A 16,089-nucleotide genomic window follows, 5' to 3' on the forward strand; every position below is an offset into this window, starting at 1 on the left:
AAATAATTTTTAATAAGTAAATAAATAAATCCATCCAGCAGGAGTGTCTGCAGCACCCCCACTTCCTCCCACCACCTGCCCACAGTAGGGCCGGGCAGACTGGAGATGGGCCGCAGCCCACTGGCCTCTGGAGGTCATTCTGCCTCTGTGGACCTCAGTGTCCCCGCCCGTGAAGTGGTCGTGTTCACCTGTCAGAGGGCTCACGTTAACTGAGCTGAGTCCATCAAGGACTTTGAACAGGGAGCACAGTGCAAGTAGTGCGTGTCAGCTGTCCTTGGTGCTAGTTTTGGTCCTGCCTGTCCCGCCAGTCATGACTCTCACCAAGCGTCTCTTGGGGTGACTCTCCCTGGCCTTCAGAGAGGTGCCCAAAGCAGTAAGGCCTCCAGATCACCACACCCTGTCCCACCTGTGTGCACCCTGCCCAGCGGGCCTCTCCTTGTCATTGGCTCGGGCTCTACTCAGGTGCGCTGTTCTGAAATAGTTCCGGGTCCAACTTGCTCCTACCCTGAGGGTGCCCTGCACATCCCCGGCACAAAACCCTCCATCCACCTCATCCTCTTAGGACCCTGGGGTCCCAAGGTGGGCAGAGCTAGTCCTGGCCCGGAATGGCCGCCCTTCTCCCAGCACGCGTTCCCTGCGTGCAGGAGGCCGCGTGGGTTACGGCTGGAGGCCTGCTTTCCTTCCGATGCCTCTGCCCCACTTCCCAGACCTTAGCTGTTCTGGGTCTGACAAGCGGCCTCGTGGGTTCTTCTGGGTTTTAGTCCAAGCAGTTCATGCCATGATGACTCCTGAGTGTCCTGCTCCTTCCCCGCAGCCTTGGCATAGCCCCTACCAAGCGTAGGGCCACAGGCTTCCCATGTGGTGGCCTGCCCTGCGTGCTGGCACAGCCCTTGGCTGTTCTCTGCCAGGAAACTTGTCAGGAAGAACTCAGACTCCCCAGGGGATCCAGGAGCCCACCATGGTCAGTCGCTCTGAGTGATCACGTGGCTGGTTTCTCAGGCCATGGTCGACCCCTCATGTGTACCCCACAACTGAAGGGCTCGGAGGGCTCCTTGGCTCCACTAGCCTCTAGCTGGGGCCGTGGGCATCAGGATCAGCCAAGCCTGGAGACAGCGCAGGTCAGTGACCACCCAGCCTGCTGGGAATCCAGCAGTGTTGTCAAGAGACTGATAGGGTGTTGGTTAGGTGAGCCCTGCCGGGTGCTGTGCTGAGCTCTGCTCTCGCCAGCTCAGAGCCACTGTGAGCCTGTTTTGCAGATGGGGAGGGAGGACCAGATGGGTTGAAAAATGTGTATGAGGTTAGGGCCACCCAGTGTCTGAGCAGGGATTGAGCCCAAGAGCACCTAACTCTAGAGCTGGAGCTCTCAACCCGGGAGGCAGTTCCACCCTCCAGAGACCAGGGACAGTGTCTGGAGTACGTGTTGGTTACACTGGGTAGAGGCTGGGATGCTCCTAACACCACACAGTATACAAGACAGTATATAAGATTTGTGGGATGCTCCTAACACCACACAGTATACAAGACAGTATATAAGATTTGTGTTTTTTTGTTTTGGTTTTATACTGGGGATTGAATCTGGTGCTTAACCACTGAGCCACATCCCCAGTCCATTTTGTTTTTTATTTTGAGGCAGGGTCTCACTAAGTCGCTCAAGGCTTTGTTAAGGTGCTGAGGCTGGCTTTGAACTTGTAATACTCCTGCCTCAGCCTCCTGAGCTACTGGGATGACAGGCACACACCACTGTGCCTGGAAGTGTACAACATTTGATAGCAAATCATCTCAGACTGGGGGTGTAGCTCACTGGGAGACAGCACACTAAACATCCTGCTCAAAATGCCAACAGCTCCGAAGTTGAGAAACTGTCTCCTGGAGCCCGGGCTCAGAACCACCATACCATGCAACCTGTGGACACCGGATGGGGGGCCATGGGTTAAAGGCCTGGGGAGGCCAGAATTCCAGAAGAAAAGGAGCAATGGACAGGCCAGTGACCAAGTCCTGTCCTGAGGCACACTGGATTACCAGGTTAGAGTGGCAAAGACAAGAGCCCGGCCTCCCCACCTGCCACCTCCCTCCTGCTGATCATACAGGGGAGCGAGGAGAGGGAGGGGAGCGCTGGCTAGTGTTAGTTACAGAGAGTCACAGGAACCAGAGGCAGTGCACCAACAGGTCCAGACGCTGAGGACAGCCCCTACCCGTCAGCCCCACTGCTCACCCACAGGGGTCGTATGATGCTCCTTGGCCACTACCTAAGCTTCTGAGTCTGGGAGGAAAAAGCACTACTGCTGACTTACAGGTGTGCTGTGTAGGGCCCTGGGTGCTGCTGAGCCCAGCCTTGATGGTGATCGGTCCCTCGTCATGGAAAGCCTCATAGGCCCACTGCCTCAATCCCGCATGCTTTCACCAGATCACCCAGACAATCTGTGGTCGGATTTGCACAGAGAGCCTGTGACCATTCTTGTCACCTCTCTGACCCTTCTTCAGGGTCAAGGTGCATCCTCTGAGTTCTCTAGACCTATGGCCACCAAGTGGTACCAGGAAGGCAGGGCAAGGTGGAGTGTCCTCGGGAACACAAGCCCCAGAAGGACAGCAGACCAAGGTGGCTAAGTGGAGGATGGGGAGGTATGGTTCTAGAATTTGTATTCCCAATGTTTGAAACAGTCCACTTGAGATTTTTTGAGGTATATTTTAAGAGAAAATTGAGGGTAATTCAACTTCAAAGTAAAGGTTTCTGGGGACTTTGATTTCCTTCTTTAAAAGGGAAGTGCTTGGCCAGGCGTGGTGGTGCATGCCTATGATCTCAGTGACTTAGGAGACTGAGGCAGGAGGATTGCAAGTTTGAGGTCAGCCTCAACAATTTAGTGAGATGCAGTCTCAAAATATATAAATAAAAAGGACTTGGGGTATAACTCAGTGATAGAGTGTCCCTAGGTTCAAGTTCCAGTGCCACATAGGAAGGAAGGGAGAAAGAAAGAGATGTCTAGGAGAGGTGGAGCGTGCGGACGTGTGTCTCTGTCATTCTTTCCCACAGACATGCCTTCTGCAAGGGCGCACCAGGGAGGGGCTGGGGGTGAAAGAGGAAACTCAAGGACCTTGAGGTCAGGAGGCCCGATTTGCAATCCCAGCTGCACCCTGCAATAGCAAAGTGACTTTAGGCATGTCACATGGCTCCTTAGAGCATCATTGTCCTTCTCTCTAGAATGGGACTCCTACCATGCCCCTGAGAGTGCATCTACAGGATTAGACAGGTCAGTGAGTGCTTTCAACAAGGTCTGCACAAATCCAAGATCAGGTTATTATTCCAGTGATAACCTAGACTCAGATTGTGACATTGTCCAGCACTTGGAAGCATGCTGGAAACCCTAAAGGGACTCAGTACGCTCCTTCACCTACTACCCTTTTGATTTATTGGAGCCTCTCCTGGTGGCAGATACTTGGGAGTTATTAGCAAACATGACAGATAAAAATCCCTGCCTTTTTGGAGCTTCTACTCTAATGTGAGAGGAGAGAAGTTAAGCATGAACATAATGAACAGCAGACTGTCCAGACTGGAAGGCCACAGCGCTGTGTGAGAAAACTGGGCCGAGGGAGAAGGCGTGTGGAGGGCGCAGGCGCTGCCATTGTTAATACCGGGTTGTGCAGAAGACATTTGAACAAAGACTGTTGGCAAGTGAGAGCCACGCAGGTCGTAGAGGGAGAGCGCCCTGGAGAGACGGAACGCAAGCTGGAGAGTAAGGATGGCAAGAACCTCACATTTCCAAAGAGCCTCAAGGAGGAGGGAGCCTGGGGCACAAGGAAGAGGGACAGGAGGGACAGGAGACAAGAAGAGTTCAGGGAGCTGGGGTTGGGGACCTTCAGGACCTCACCTGGAATCAGATGGGGAGCCCCAGGAGAGTGCAAGCCCAGAGCGATGTCTTGTGTGTCCCTCTTTATTTGTTTGTTTTGAGACAGGATCTCACTATGTTGCCCAGGCTGGTTTGAACTCCTGGGCTCAAAGCCTCCCGAGCAAGCCTCCCGAGTAGCCAGGTGCATGGTGTGCATCGCCATGACCTGTAGTTGTTCTCTGAACCGACCTTGTGATTTTTTTATCAATGAGTGACAACTTTGTACTCCTTGATATCATAAAGCTGCACAATTAGGGACACAGCAGATAAGCAGAGCCATCAAGGGAACAGCAGTTTTCATTATTTTGCCCATTTTCCAGTACAGGTGCACAGAAACGTGAATGCAGTTTGAAGCCTCGAGCCTCTGTTTAGAGGACTACTCTGGTTGCCATGTTGAGAATAGGTGTTGGAAACAGGTTTGGAAGTGGGCCATTCAGATGTTGCCTTCAGATTAGATGCAGATGCAGAGAAAGACAGGATCCTGGATGATCCTGAGCAACTGGAAGGAGGGAAAGTGCAGGCTCAGGTTTGAGCAATCCATTAAAGATCTGGGGGAAATGCTGCGTGGACAAATGGGTGTTCGTCTCAGGGCTGGGGAGGGGCCTGGGCTGCAGGAAACCCGAGGAGTCGCCGTCAACATGAAGGTGGTACCGAAAGTCGTGGGACTGGATGATGGATGATGTCTCCTGATGATGCCCCCAGCGTGCCCCATGTCGAGAGGGAAGAAGAAGAGCTGGACAGCTGAGGAGCCTGGGAAGGGGGAGTCTCAGAGGCAGGAGGAGAGTCGAGAAGGGGGAGGAGAGTTCCTGCGAGGAAAGAGGGATCCCCCGTGTCGAATGCTGCTGTTACTTAAGCAAGATGAGTCCTGGGAGTCAGTGGTGGCATTTGACAACGCAGATAGCTGGTGCCTCAGTGGTGGCCTGACCTACGAGGTGCGCACCTGATGGGATTGGGGTTGGGAGGGTGGTGAAGTCAGCTGTGCAGAAGTCTTTGAGAAGGTTCGGTGCAGCGGGACGACGACCTGTAAGATAAAAGGTGTGAGACGGGCCTGGGCTGAGGAATGACGACCCCGCGCATGCTGGCGAGAAGCGTCCAGGGATGGGAGCGGATGCAGCCATGAAGAGGGGCCGCTGGAGCAGTCTCCGGCCTGAGAGGGACGGGGGCTCGCACACCGCAGGGTGGCCAGCTTTGGGCTGGAGCACAGGTGACCCGTCTGCGGGAACAGGAGGATGTGGTGAGAGTCTCTGCAAGTTATTTGGAAGCTTCCATTTCCCCAGCAAAGTGGGCAGCAAGAGCATCAGCTGGGAGTTGGGGGCAGGTTGGCGGCTGAGGCAGGAGATGAGAACAGGTCCTGCACACAGGCCGAGGGAGGAGAGGGTGTGCTGGGCAGTGCCAGGCCAGGGAGGCTCGTGCCCCGAGTCTCCGTGAGACCATCAGGGTCATTGTACATCCTCCCCGGGCTCCTTCTGGTGCAGGGAGGAGCAGGCGAAGCTGGATTTAGCTCTAAGGAAGAGGGTCAAGGGTATCTACCAGGGAGGTTAAAATGGCAAATTTTATGTTATGCATATGTTACCATAAAAAAGAAGGGCTGGGGTCATAGCTCAGTGGTCTCGCACTTGCCTAGCAACTGTGAGGCCCAGGTCCCATCCCCAGCACAGACAGAAAGAGAGGGCAGGGAAAGAAAGGAAAGAGAAGACATGTGAGAGAGGAAGGAGGGGTTGCCGTGAGTGGCACAGATCATCAGAATGACCAGAAGTTTCCCAGAGCCACCGCTTTGGGTAGCAGGGAGCTGGACAGAGTAAGCTGGAAAGAAAGGAGGTGGGGGTCAGAGAGAAGGGTGCATGGGACTGAAACTGGGGGGCTGCAGCCATTGCAGTTGTGGAGAGATGACACTAGAAGGACGGGGCTGAGGGAGAGGGGAGGATCACTGGGAGACAAGTGGCCGAGGAGGTAGTGGGGTGACAGGAGCCAGGCAAGACCCCTCTGGAAACAAAGGCTCCCTATATGGGGTGAGATGCAAAGCCAGGGGCTTGGAAACAGGAGTGAAGGGCAAAGAGGACACCCACCCCATCCTGAGGCCAGCGGTGAGGAGACCTGGAAAAACAGCTCCCGCCTAGAGAGTTCCAGGGGAAGCAGGCCCTTGGGGGAGCCTGCTTCTGCTATGAGAAGACAAAGGGGGTGCTCGCAGAAGAGCTAGAGCAGATTGGAAATTCAGTCCATGACAGTGGAAGAGGCGGAAGGGTTTCAAGTGTTGGTGGGAGATGAAGCAGAAGCAGGGTGCATAAGACCTTCTGGGGGTGCAGCATGTGGGAGCCACAGGCAGTCTGGGGGTAAAGGGCATCATAAGATTGAATTTGGGTCCTGGAGGCTGAACAGTGACAAGGCGAGGCTGCCTGGCGGGCTCAGGGCAGGCGAGGGAGCCCCAGGTCAGAAAGCCAGGTCCACCAGCTATGTCCCTGGGTGTCTGACTCATACATCCACTGCCTACCGCTGTTAGGGTTCATTCTTCCCCAAAACATTTTTTAAGGAAATGAAAATGATTTTTTTTCTCTATATTCAGTTTTTTTTCAATTGGTGACACCTCCAGCCACGGAACAGGGTTGCTGGCTCGGAGAGCTCGCAGCTCTCTCTGAGTGCCTGATCGAATTGGTAGCTGAGGCCAGTTCTGCCTCAAAAGTCCTCAGAAGCTTCCCGAGGAGAGAGGCAGACATTAGGCCATCAGGAAGATGGCCCTGATCCTGGTCAGTGAGGTGCAGAGGAGAGGGGAGACCTGGAGCTGCTGGGTTGGGCTCCAGCCAGGCCGGGGTGCAGACAACTGGAAGAAGGACAGCTGAGGGGCTCCCAGCCCAGAGAGTGTGGAAGAACCAGGACCTGGGCTCTGGGGCCTGTGACGGGGGACAGCACTCTGCACCTTTCCAGCATTCCCAGAGGTCTGATGGAGCAGCAGCACCCTCAGTTCACAGATGATGACAGACATTCCCCCAGGGAGGAAGTAACATTGTCAGACATAGAACTGGGCACAAGCAGACGCCTAGGCCACAAGAGACTGCCAGGCCACCTCCCAAATCTGGGTCCTCAGCTCCTCAGTAGCCAATGCAGTAAGGACTAAGCCAGCTTCTATAGACAGATCAAGAGGCAGGAAGCCTGGGGCGTGTGTGGGTGACTCCCTTTGAGCCATAGGCAGTCAGAATACCGCAGGACCCCAGGGAGAAGGAGGGCTTCAGAAGGGGAAAGGGGATCTTGTGGGGGCTTGTGGGCTTACTAAGCTCCTCACCCAGGAGGCCAGGAGAGCCTGAGTTGGGTCCTAAACTCCCAGAGGAACAGGAGAGCTTTCTGTGGGGTGGCCTTTCAATAGCCCTGCATGTCCCCAGGCCATGCTTCCCCCTTGTTTTGGCCCTGGGTTTCAGCCACATCAGAGCCCCTGACTCCAGCCGGCCTGCCAGGTGTTGATGCAGAGGGAGATGGGTGGGGCGTGAGGGTGACTCTGTGACATATCCCTTCCTCCACCAGCCTTTTTGTCCCTGGGTATGGTCCTGCCACCACCAGGCAGAGCCATGCCTGGGTGTGGGGGCATTATAGTGTCCCTGAGGGCCCCAGAGAAACCCCCCACATCCTCAGCCTGGGAGCCGGGCTGGGTAGCTTTTTTTTTTTTTTTTTTGTATAGCGCCGTAAGCTGTTGGGCGTGACCTGCTTCAAGAAGACCACCTAATTAATGGTGGCTGGGAGGGGAATGAAAGAAAACTGGCTGTGAATCCAAAATGTGCCTTCCCTCCGGGCCAGCGGGATGCTCAGAGCCCCAGAGGCCGCTCTGCACTACTCCTGCGACCAGCAGCTCCGCTCCCCGGTGTTTGCAGTTCATTGTGTGTGCAGTGTGTGGGGTGGGAGGGGTGTCAAGGAGCATCCCATTAGACTGAGCAAACCCACGCAGGCAAAGGGAGAAAGGACGACTGTTCACTCAGCTAACCTTTATCATGCACCTGCCCACCACGCAGGAACCCGGGGACCCCACGGTAAGGTCTTTCCCTGATGATGGGGCCCACGATGGTGGTGAGGGCTCCACCGAGCTGTGTGGTAAGAAGCAGAGAGTGACTCTGAGGACAGGAGGGAGGGAGCTGGGGTGTCCCTGAGGACCTCGCTCAGGAGGGGCTGAGAGCTGGGCCCACATTGCACCTGCTGGCAGCACCCACTTGCCGTGGAGGCTCGTCTCCCTGCTCCCTCACTTCCCTCCCATCCTTAGCTCCTGTCTACCTTGGTCCCTTGCAGTCCCATGGAATCTCTGAATTTCAGAGCAGGAAGGGCCCTGGGAATCTTGTGGCCAAACCCCTCCTTTCACTTCTGAGGAGGCAGGGAGATAACAGCCACTCGCCCAAGGTCACACAGCTATTTCATTGTGCTCTTTTTGCCTTGTTTTTTTTTTTTTTCTTCTTTCTATCATATTTGTGTGTGTGCACGCGCACACACCAGCGTTTGTACGGTCGTGTAAAACTAACATAGAAAGGCAAAGTAACACCGAGAGACAGCCCCCTTCAGCAGAGGTTTCCTGGGCACAGAAACATTGACACAAACAGGGAGGTACAGGGAAGGGCAGTTTGCAGGAGGACCGTGATACCCCTAGACTGATCTTCCAAACACCCTGTCTGCTGGTGGAGGTTGGGGTACACAGGCCCCTGAGCCTGACACCAAGGTCTAGCCAGAGTTCCCTGGGGGCCTGAGACTTAGGACAGGCAGGGAGGGAAGGAAGGTCAATCCAACTCTGGGTCCCCCTGCATGCCCAAGAAGAGGGTAGGGTGTTTGTGACAGAGGAGATGGTGGGAGGTAGGCTTAAGGATGGGCCAGATCACAGAATTCAGGGTCTTTGAGGGCTCCAAGTGGTCTCTTTACACACACACACACACACACACACACACACGGCCTAATCCTTGAGGGTAATTTTGTTCCTCTAAGGAAAGCTTTATTGCTGGATCATAGGGAAAGCGGACAGGGCATAGGGGTCTCTCCCAAGCTGTCCTTTCTCGCTCCAGTCTTGTTTCCTTTGTTCCTCCCCCTCCCTTCCTCCCTCTTCCCTGCCAGCTTCCCTTCTCTTCTTCCAGCCTCCCTACTCCCATTCCCCCTCCCCGCCCTCTCCTCCGTCCCCCCCCAGTCGAGTCCCCTAGTGGGACCTCCACAGTAGGCGGGAGGGCGGGACTCCGCTCGCCCGGCCTTGGTGGCCGTCTTCCCGCAGGGAAGGAGTTAAGTCTCTTCCCTGCATCCCTCCTCCCTCCTCCGCCTCCCCTGGCCGCCGCCGTGGAGTCCTGCAGCTGGGCCCTGGGCTGACCTTCACCGGGAGGGAGGCCGCAGCGCGCATGCCCGGGTCCGGGACCGGCGCGGGCGGAGGGCAGGCGGCGCGGGCCGGCGGCTGGGCCCCCAGCGCACCCGCCGCCGCCCGCTCGCTCCGGCGCGGTGGGGGGCGAGCGGCCGAGCTGTCCCGCAGGCCGCGGCGCATCTCTCCCTGAGCGGGGAGCGGCGCTTTGCCATTTGGTGCTGGTCGTGCTTCTGCGAGGGAAGAAGAGATGGGGGGACGGCAGGGGGGACTCCGGCTCCGGGCCGCCGCGCGGCCGTCCCCACCCGGGACACGCGCACCGCCTGCCCCCGTGCGGCCAGCGCCCTGTCCGGCTGGAAGGAGTCGGGCTCTCTCCTAGTCCCCTTTTCCCGTCCGTCAGGAGCCGTGGGCAGCATGGCACTGTCCAGTACCCTGGTGGAGCTGAGCTGTTGGGGACTGTGGCCTTTGTGAGAAGGGAGCCCTGGCCTGGAGCCCCACACTGGTGCCACCGCTGCGTTCTGGTGGGAAGGCTCCCTGTGTACGGTGTTCACACACCCAGGACCGCCCTTGCAAAAGCAGCAAGCAAACTTGTCTGCTGGCGGGTGCCTTGTGAATAGGGCCTCTGTGCGTGGGACGTGGAGGTGGCCAGGGTGTGCCTGTGTGCAAAGCTATGTGGCTTCTTGTCCCTCTGGTGCTTGCTTCAGTGTGTAGGCCTGGTGGTGTGTGTTTAGGGGTGTGTACATGCAATGTATCTGTTGTCTGTGCAGCACAAGAATACCTGACAGTGGGTGGCCAGGAGCGGGCTTATCTAGGGATCTGACTAATACCTCCCTGCTCCTTGGGATTGGTATCCACACTTCCCTTGGTGTGGTCACCTCAGGAAACCTCCTTCACCACCAGGATCAACCCAGAATTTCACAACCCCCTCACAAAAGCTGGATGTCCCTGCTGTTGCCCTTTCCTGTCTTCCCAACTGCCCCAGCTGGGGTCCCAGTCCAGGTCCTCTGCTGTCTTCTTTCCCATAAGGTCACTGCAAAAGTTGAGAACACTAAGCTTTCCACAAAACCTATAGGTGTCTACCCCCACTTTCAAACCCTCCATGGCCCATGGCTTCCCATGCTCCTACTAGAAGCCCCAGTGGGAGCTGTGGGGACTCACACCTTCAGGTAAATGGCAGAGTACTAGCTCTGTCCACTGGCCTTTTGAGCTTTGCGGGCATCCTTAGACTTTTGGGTTGTTGAACTGCTATGCCCAGGAATGGAGGGAAAGTGGAACCAAGACGAGACTCTGACCTCAGGGGCCACAACCAAGCCTAACACATGAAGCACAGGGCACATTGGACATCAGTCCAGTACCAGTTCATGGCCAGGGTAGATGTGGTTGGGTATTTGGAGAAAAAGATCTGTGCACGAGAGTGGGGCCAGGGAAGGCTTCTGGGAGGAGGCAGGGCCAGAGCTGGGCTTTGTCGGTGGGTGTGATGGGACAGGCAGAGGGCAAGTGGAGGCACTACGGGCAGAGGACAGCAGAAGGAGAGCCTCAGAAATGGGGAACGAGTGGGAGCAGGAGGTGAGCAGACAGGCAGGGGATCACCCCCCACTGAGGTCACCTTCGTGGTCTGTGGCTGATGGAGGCAGCCCCCGCAGCCACCCCACCAGGGCCCAGTCTTCCAGGTGCAGGGGTACAGGTGTTGGCATCCTGAATCAGATGACCTCTCTGTCCTTTCAGATCGACAGTGAGTGCCTGAATGGGCAGTGACAGCCAGGAGCACAACCAGGGCCCAAGGAAAGTCAGACTGCAGGCAGGAAACACTCTCAGCAGAACACTCCCTCTGTACTTTCTCCTGCCCTCTGAAGGCATTCTGAAGGGTCAAGGGTCAAGGCCGCACCCCAAGGCAATACTGGGTCTTCAGGGCCCAACTTCAAATAAGTGTTCCAACAAACTCTTGGAGACATTACCCGTCCCTCACCTGGATTCTGACAGTGTGGACCCGGCGAGGCCATAAACTTGACCCACCGTTGCCATAAACTTGACCCACCGTTGCCCTGAAGCTCACTGGGCTCCTCCTCCAGAGGAGGAGAGAAGGGCGTGGCTTTGGGAGCACGGACCGGCCCCGGCTCCCAGTCCAGGGATCGCAGGATTCGCCCCTCCTCCTTACTGTCCTCGCTCCACTCCAGGGACTGCCTGCTCCCTTCACACCGGCCTTTTCTGGGGCTCCCTTATCTCCCCACCCCACACCCGTGCTTCCTTTGGGGGTCTTGAGGTTGGCCCCCACCCCCAGATGCCCCAGCTCCTCTGGGTCCCCACCCCCACTGCAAGGCCATCAGGCCCTGCTTGCCTCATTCTTTCCACCTACCCACCCACCCCGACTCTGGTCCGTTCCTCACATTTTCTCTTCCTGTTCTCCTGAGCCCGATCCATGTCCCTTTTTCGGAAATACTTCGCCTATTGCCCTCACTTTCTCACATAGAGACAAACAAAGGCTCACAAACCCAGAAATAGACTCACACAGAGCTGAAAGCCACAGGCCGTGTCCTGCCCCACACGCACGCGCGCCGCACTGGAGGCTCTCGTGGAGGGAGGCACACAGACGAGGCTTGTGCACGCACATAAACATCCACACCCACAGCCACCGCGCCGTGCCACAAAAGGGTGCGGACACACAAGGCGTGCGAGACAAGGGCACACACATCTGAGGACGCTGGGGAACGCCGCCTTCCCGGGCACACCCACCGCCGCCGGCCCTGGGGCAGGAGCAAGGCCTCCTCCGGGCTCGGGCTCCCCCCGGATTCCTTCCAGCGAATGTTTCCCTACTTGGCCTGCCAGGTCTCTGGGGAAAGGGCCTCAGAAATGCAGCAGGAGCCACTTGGGGGAAGGAAGTTGGAACTGGCTGTTCCCTGCCTGGCCCTGCCGGCGAATTCCCTAACCGAGAAACTATTTGTGGCGAGAGCCGGGTGGCCGGCGAGCCCCCCGCCACCTCCCCTGACGTCCCCTCCCCGCGCCGCCGCCCGCGGCCCTCGGGCGGCCTCGGCTGCAGCGCCGCTGCCCAACGCCGGGCTCGTCGGCGCGCCTGGCCGCTTATCTGAGCTGTTTGGACAGCGCGGGGTGCACAGGCGGGCTGCTGTGTCCCCGCCGAGTCCGCAGGCAGACCCCGGGCCGCCGGACTATTTCTGTCTTATCAGTGCAGGAATGCGGCAGCCGCGGCGGCGGCGGCGGCGGCGGCGGCGGCGGGCGGGCGGCGGCGGCGTGGGCCGTGGGCCGTCAGGGCAGCCCTGAAGGGGCCCCCTCCCCACTCCGCTCGAGTAGAAGTGTGAGAGAGCCCAGCAGGACTCAGAGGGGAGAGTTGGAGGAAAAAAAAGGCAGAAAAGGGAAAGAAAGAGGAAGAGAGAGAGAGAGAGTGAGAGGAGCCGCTGAGCCCACCCCGATGGCCGCGGACGAAGTTGCCGGAGGGGCGCGCAAAGCCACGAAAAGCAAACTTTTTGAGTTTCTGGTCCATGGGGTGGTGAGTGGGGGAAAGTTAGCGGGGGAGGGTGAGCGAGCTGGCTCGGGCTGAATGGAGGGATGATCGGGAGGGACCGCCAGGGCGCTCCCGCTCTCCCACCCCTCTGGTGGGGGGCGCCACGGCCACGGCCCAGCCCCGGGACTGTGCCGGCGCCCTGGCATCCGAACACGTCGTCAGGGCCGGCTGGGGATGGGCGCGCGGTGGCGGGGAAGGGAGGCTTTGGCATGGGCTCGTGTCAGGGGAGGAGGGTGGGACTTGCCGACTGTCCCCCCCCCCCAAATGGGGGGTCCCCTCTGTACCCGACATGTCTTCCGTTCCTTTCCTGGTGGGCCCAGGTACCCTTGCCCGGGGGTGGGGGTGGGGTGGGGGACCGTGTCGCCTTGTCCCTGTTCATCCGTTGGGACAGTGTCACTCGGGTTGTGTCTGGGGAGCAAGAAGCAGGTGACCCTGGAGGCACTGCCAACCAGAGATCTGGCTGAGTAAAACCGCTGCATCCCAGCAGGAGGTCTCTGGGGCTTGGTCGTGGCCTCAGCCATCAGGGTCAGGGAGAGGCCCACTCTAGGAATGAACCCCAAGTTAAGAGGTCTGAGGGTCCTCTTGTCAGGCTCAGCCACCAGAAGTTGATGACCTTAACACTTCAAAGGTGTGAAAGGACTGGAGTCAGGGACATGAGGCCTAGAGACCAAAGGGACAGCACTGCACACTCCCACCACAGGCAGACTGAAAAAGCACGTGGGAAGCCTGAGGGAGCCTGGGGACCTAAGGGGATGGAGGCTTGAGCTGAGTCGGTAGGGGGCCAGGTCGGGAGGGGCTTAGGAAGGGGAGAGGCAGGGGCTTCAGGACTGGGAATGAGTGAGGGGGATGGAGACAGAGGCTTATAGAGAGTAGGCGGGAGGTTTACTATGGCCAAATTTGGTTGTGACCCAGGAAAGCACCTTCTCAGTGAAGGAGACTGAAGTCCCTAGGATATTAGCCTCAGGTGCTGGTGGCTGACGCAGCCCCTGGAGGACCTGGGAGTCTCCGTCTCAGGGGCTCTCCCCAAGTTATCCAGAGTCTCTGGCCTTGATGGATGGGAGAGCAGCCCATAAGGAAAGGGCTTCCCTGAGGCAGCCTGTTCTCCAGTCCCAGGAGTCTGGGGGTGGGGACAACTTTCCAGGGTGTCTGTGTGGGACCAGTCCTAACCTTGCTATTTGGGGGCATCCTTTAAAAAGGCCCTTCCAGTGGAGAGAGGGCTGTACATATGGATTTGGAAATGAACAACTTGGAGCTTCGGTGAGCTCACTCCCAGGGCCCCGTTTATGCTGGTGGGGAATGGCCAAGTCTGGCTCTGTTCTGGAGGCATGAGTGACAGGATCAGGTGGGGTGGGGGAGGCAGACACAGAGACAGGCAGGTTCCACTGTGGAAGAGATGGGCAGAAACAGCTGCTGGCTGGGGGTGGAGGGTGTCAGGGTGCAGGAACAGAAACACCAAGCCCCAAGCCCAGGGTCAGGGTCAGGGCTCTCCTTATGCCTAAGGGTGACATGGTGGGGTTAAATGATATCAGGGCCCACATCACTCTGTCCTTACTCTCCTTCCTACTCTTTCAGTCCCAGTACCAATCCCGCCTCCCCTTACTTTCAGCTCCCTCTTCATCTTCCTTCTGGGGTTTGGACAAGTGGGGTCTTGAACACTTCACTCAGAGGCATTTATAACTCATCTAGACCCCATCTGACTTCTGAGGGAGAGTGACAAGGAATTGCCACCTGCTTCATCTCCTCTCCAGGGCCCCCTTGGTCCCCTACTTCTGCTCTCAAAGGGGTGGGGTGCAGAGTAGAGAAAATATGGGATGGCCATCTCTGATCTAGGCAAACAGGAGGCAGAGATGGATTCTCATGAAGATGCTGGGCCTTTGACCCACCCTAGCCACCCTGGCAGCTCATCCCTAGCTGGTATCCCCCACCCAGAGAAACCTGGCAGGGGTCTCACTTCACCCTGCTTGGGTGCCCTTGCCCTACCTCCAGCCTTCACCCTGGGAGAAATTAAGGGGGCAGCCTAAGTCTGTGATGTCCCTGGTTGTAGAAATTCGGAGTTAGCACAAGGGAGCAAGGTCTGAGGTTGTAGGGCCAAAATCAGGGTAGGGGGAACAGAGAAGAGTGGGTGACAAGAGGAGGGGTGAGGACTGGAGACTGGGAAGGAGGGAATGGGAAGGGCACAACTGAAGTCAGAGCAGGTAGCTCAGCCACTAACTTCAACGAAGCAGCAAGAGCAAAAGTCCTGACCCTCAGGAAACAGGGGCCATTCAGGAGCTGCCTTTGCCAGGAGGAGCGGCGTGACCTTGGCGAGGTCGCTTTTCTCCTTGAGCCACAGTTGCCTCATCTGTCAAGTGGGGATGAAGGAAACCTGCTCAGTCTGTCTGGCAGAGGAGCCAGCGGATGTGAACATCCTTTGAGAGGTTGAAAGGCGCCATTAATATTCATCTTTGCGGTACCTTCCGCAGATCGGAGGCTCGGCAATGCCCTGGGCAACTGCCTGGCTTCAGTTAGCTTCCTGCAGCAAGACGCCGAACCCCCTCCGCCGAAGCTGCGCGGATTCCCGCGCCCCTGCCCCTCCCACCCAGCGCTCCCACCCATAGCTCTGCGCTCAGGGTCACGAGCCCAGGGTCTCGGCGAGGGGCGGGGACACCGGCTCCGGGCGCCTGGGGCCGGGGACCCAGGTCTGACCCGCGGGTGCCGGTTTCTGCTTCACCCCCGCCCCACCCCCAGCGCCCCGGGATGCCGTCTGGAGCCCGGATGCCCCACCAGGGGGCGCCCATGGGCCCCCCGGGCTCCCCGTACATGGGCAGCCCCGCCGTGCGACCCGGCCTGGCCCCCGCGGGCATGGAGCCCGCCCGCAAGCGAGCAGCGCCCCCGCCCGGGCAGAGCCAGGCACAGAGCCAGGGCCAGCCGGTGCCCACCGCCCCCGCGCGGAGCCGCAGGTGAGTGGGGGGCCCCCAGGATCGAGGGGCGTGCAGGGGCGGGCGGGCAGGACCCGCAGGTGGGCTAGTTGCCGGGATTGGAAGCCGGGAGGAAGAATAGTTAGCAGGGAGAGAATCTTCCTGGGTCCGATGCCCTCCGGGGAGGTGGGTTTAGGGGGCACTTGTCTGGATCTTTTGTGTGCCCACGAAACAGGCTGCAGCCGTCGGCAGCCAGTGCCCTTCCCTTGCACGCGCCCCTGGCCTTTCTCCTTGTCGCCTACTAAGTCCTTCTCACCTCCCTTACCCCAGGTTGTGGTTGATGCTTCAGTCTTGGGGGTGGGGGCGGGGCTGGCAGTAAGACTGAGGGTAGAGCTTTAGCTGTTTCCCAAAGTGTGGTTCTTCGCTGTACCTTCCTGCCCCTCCCCTGGCTGCGCGTTGCAGAGCCCACTCCAAATCTCAGTCAGTCTCTGCCCATGT

At 58.1% G+C, this 16,089-nt stretch overlaps 1 protein-coding gene across 6 annotated transcripts in view; it reads left to right on the forward strand.

The window, feature by feature from the left end:
- Positions 1-16,089, forward strand: part of Smarcd3 (SWI/SNF related, matrix associated, actin dependent regulator of chromatin, subfamily d, member 3) — a 128,746-nt gene that overhangs the window by 106,950 nt on the left and 5,707 nt on the right. For 4 of the 6 annotated variants that reach the window (XM_047561883.1, XM_047561885.1, XM_047561886.1 and 1 more), the window contains one exon: positions 15,422-15,633. In XM_047561883.1, coding sequence (XP_047417839.1) covers positions 15,422-15,633 — 212 coding nt within the window. Of the gene's footprint in view, positions 1-12,430; positions 12,680-15,421; positions 15,634-16,089 lie in introns of those variants that run through there. The other 2 variants (XM_047561887.1, XM_047561888.1) reach the window with 2 other exon arrangements.

The sequence above is a fragment of the Sciurus carolinensis genome, chromosome 8 (genome assembly GCF_902686445.1).
Source record: "Sciurus carolinensis chromosome 8, mSciCar1.2, whole genome shotgun sequence".
NCBI classification, from domain to species: domain Eukaryota; kingdom Metazoa; phylum Chordata; class Mammalia; order Rodentia; family Sciuridae; genus Sciurus; species Sciurus carolinensis.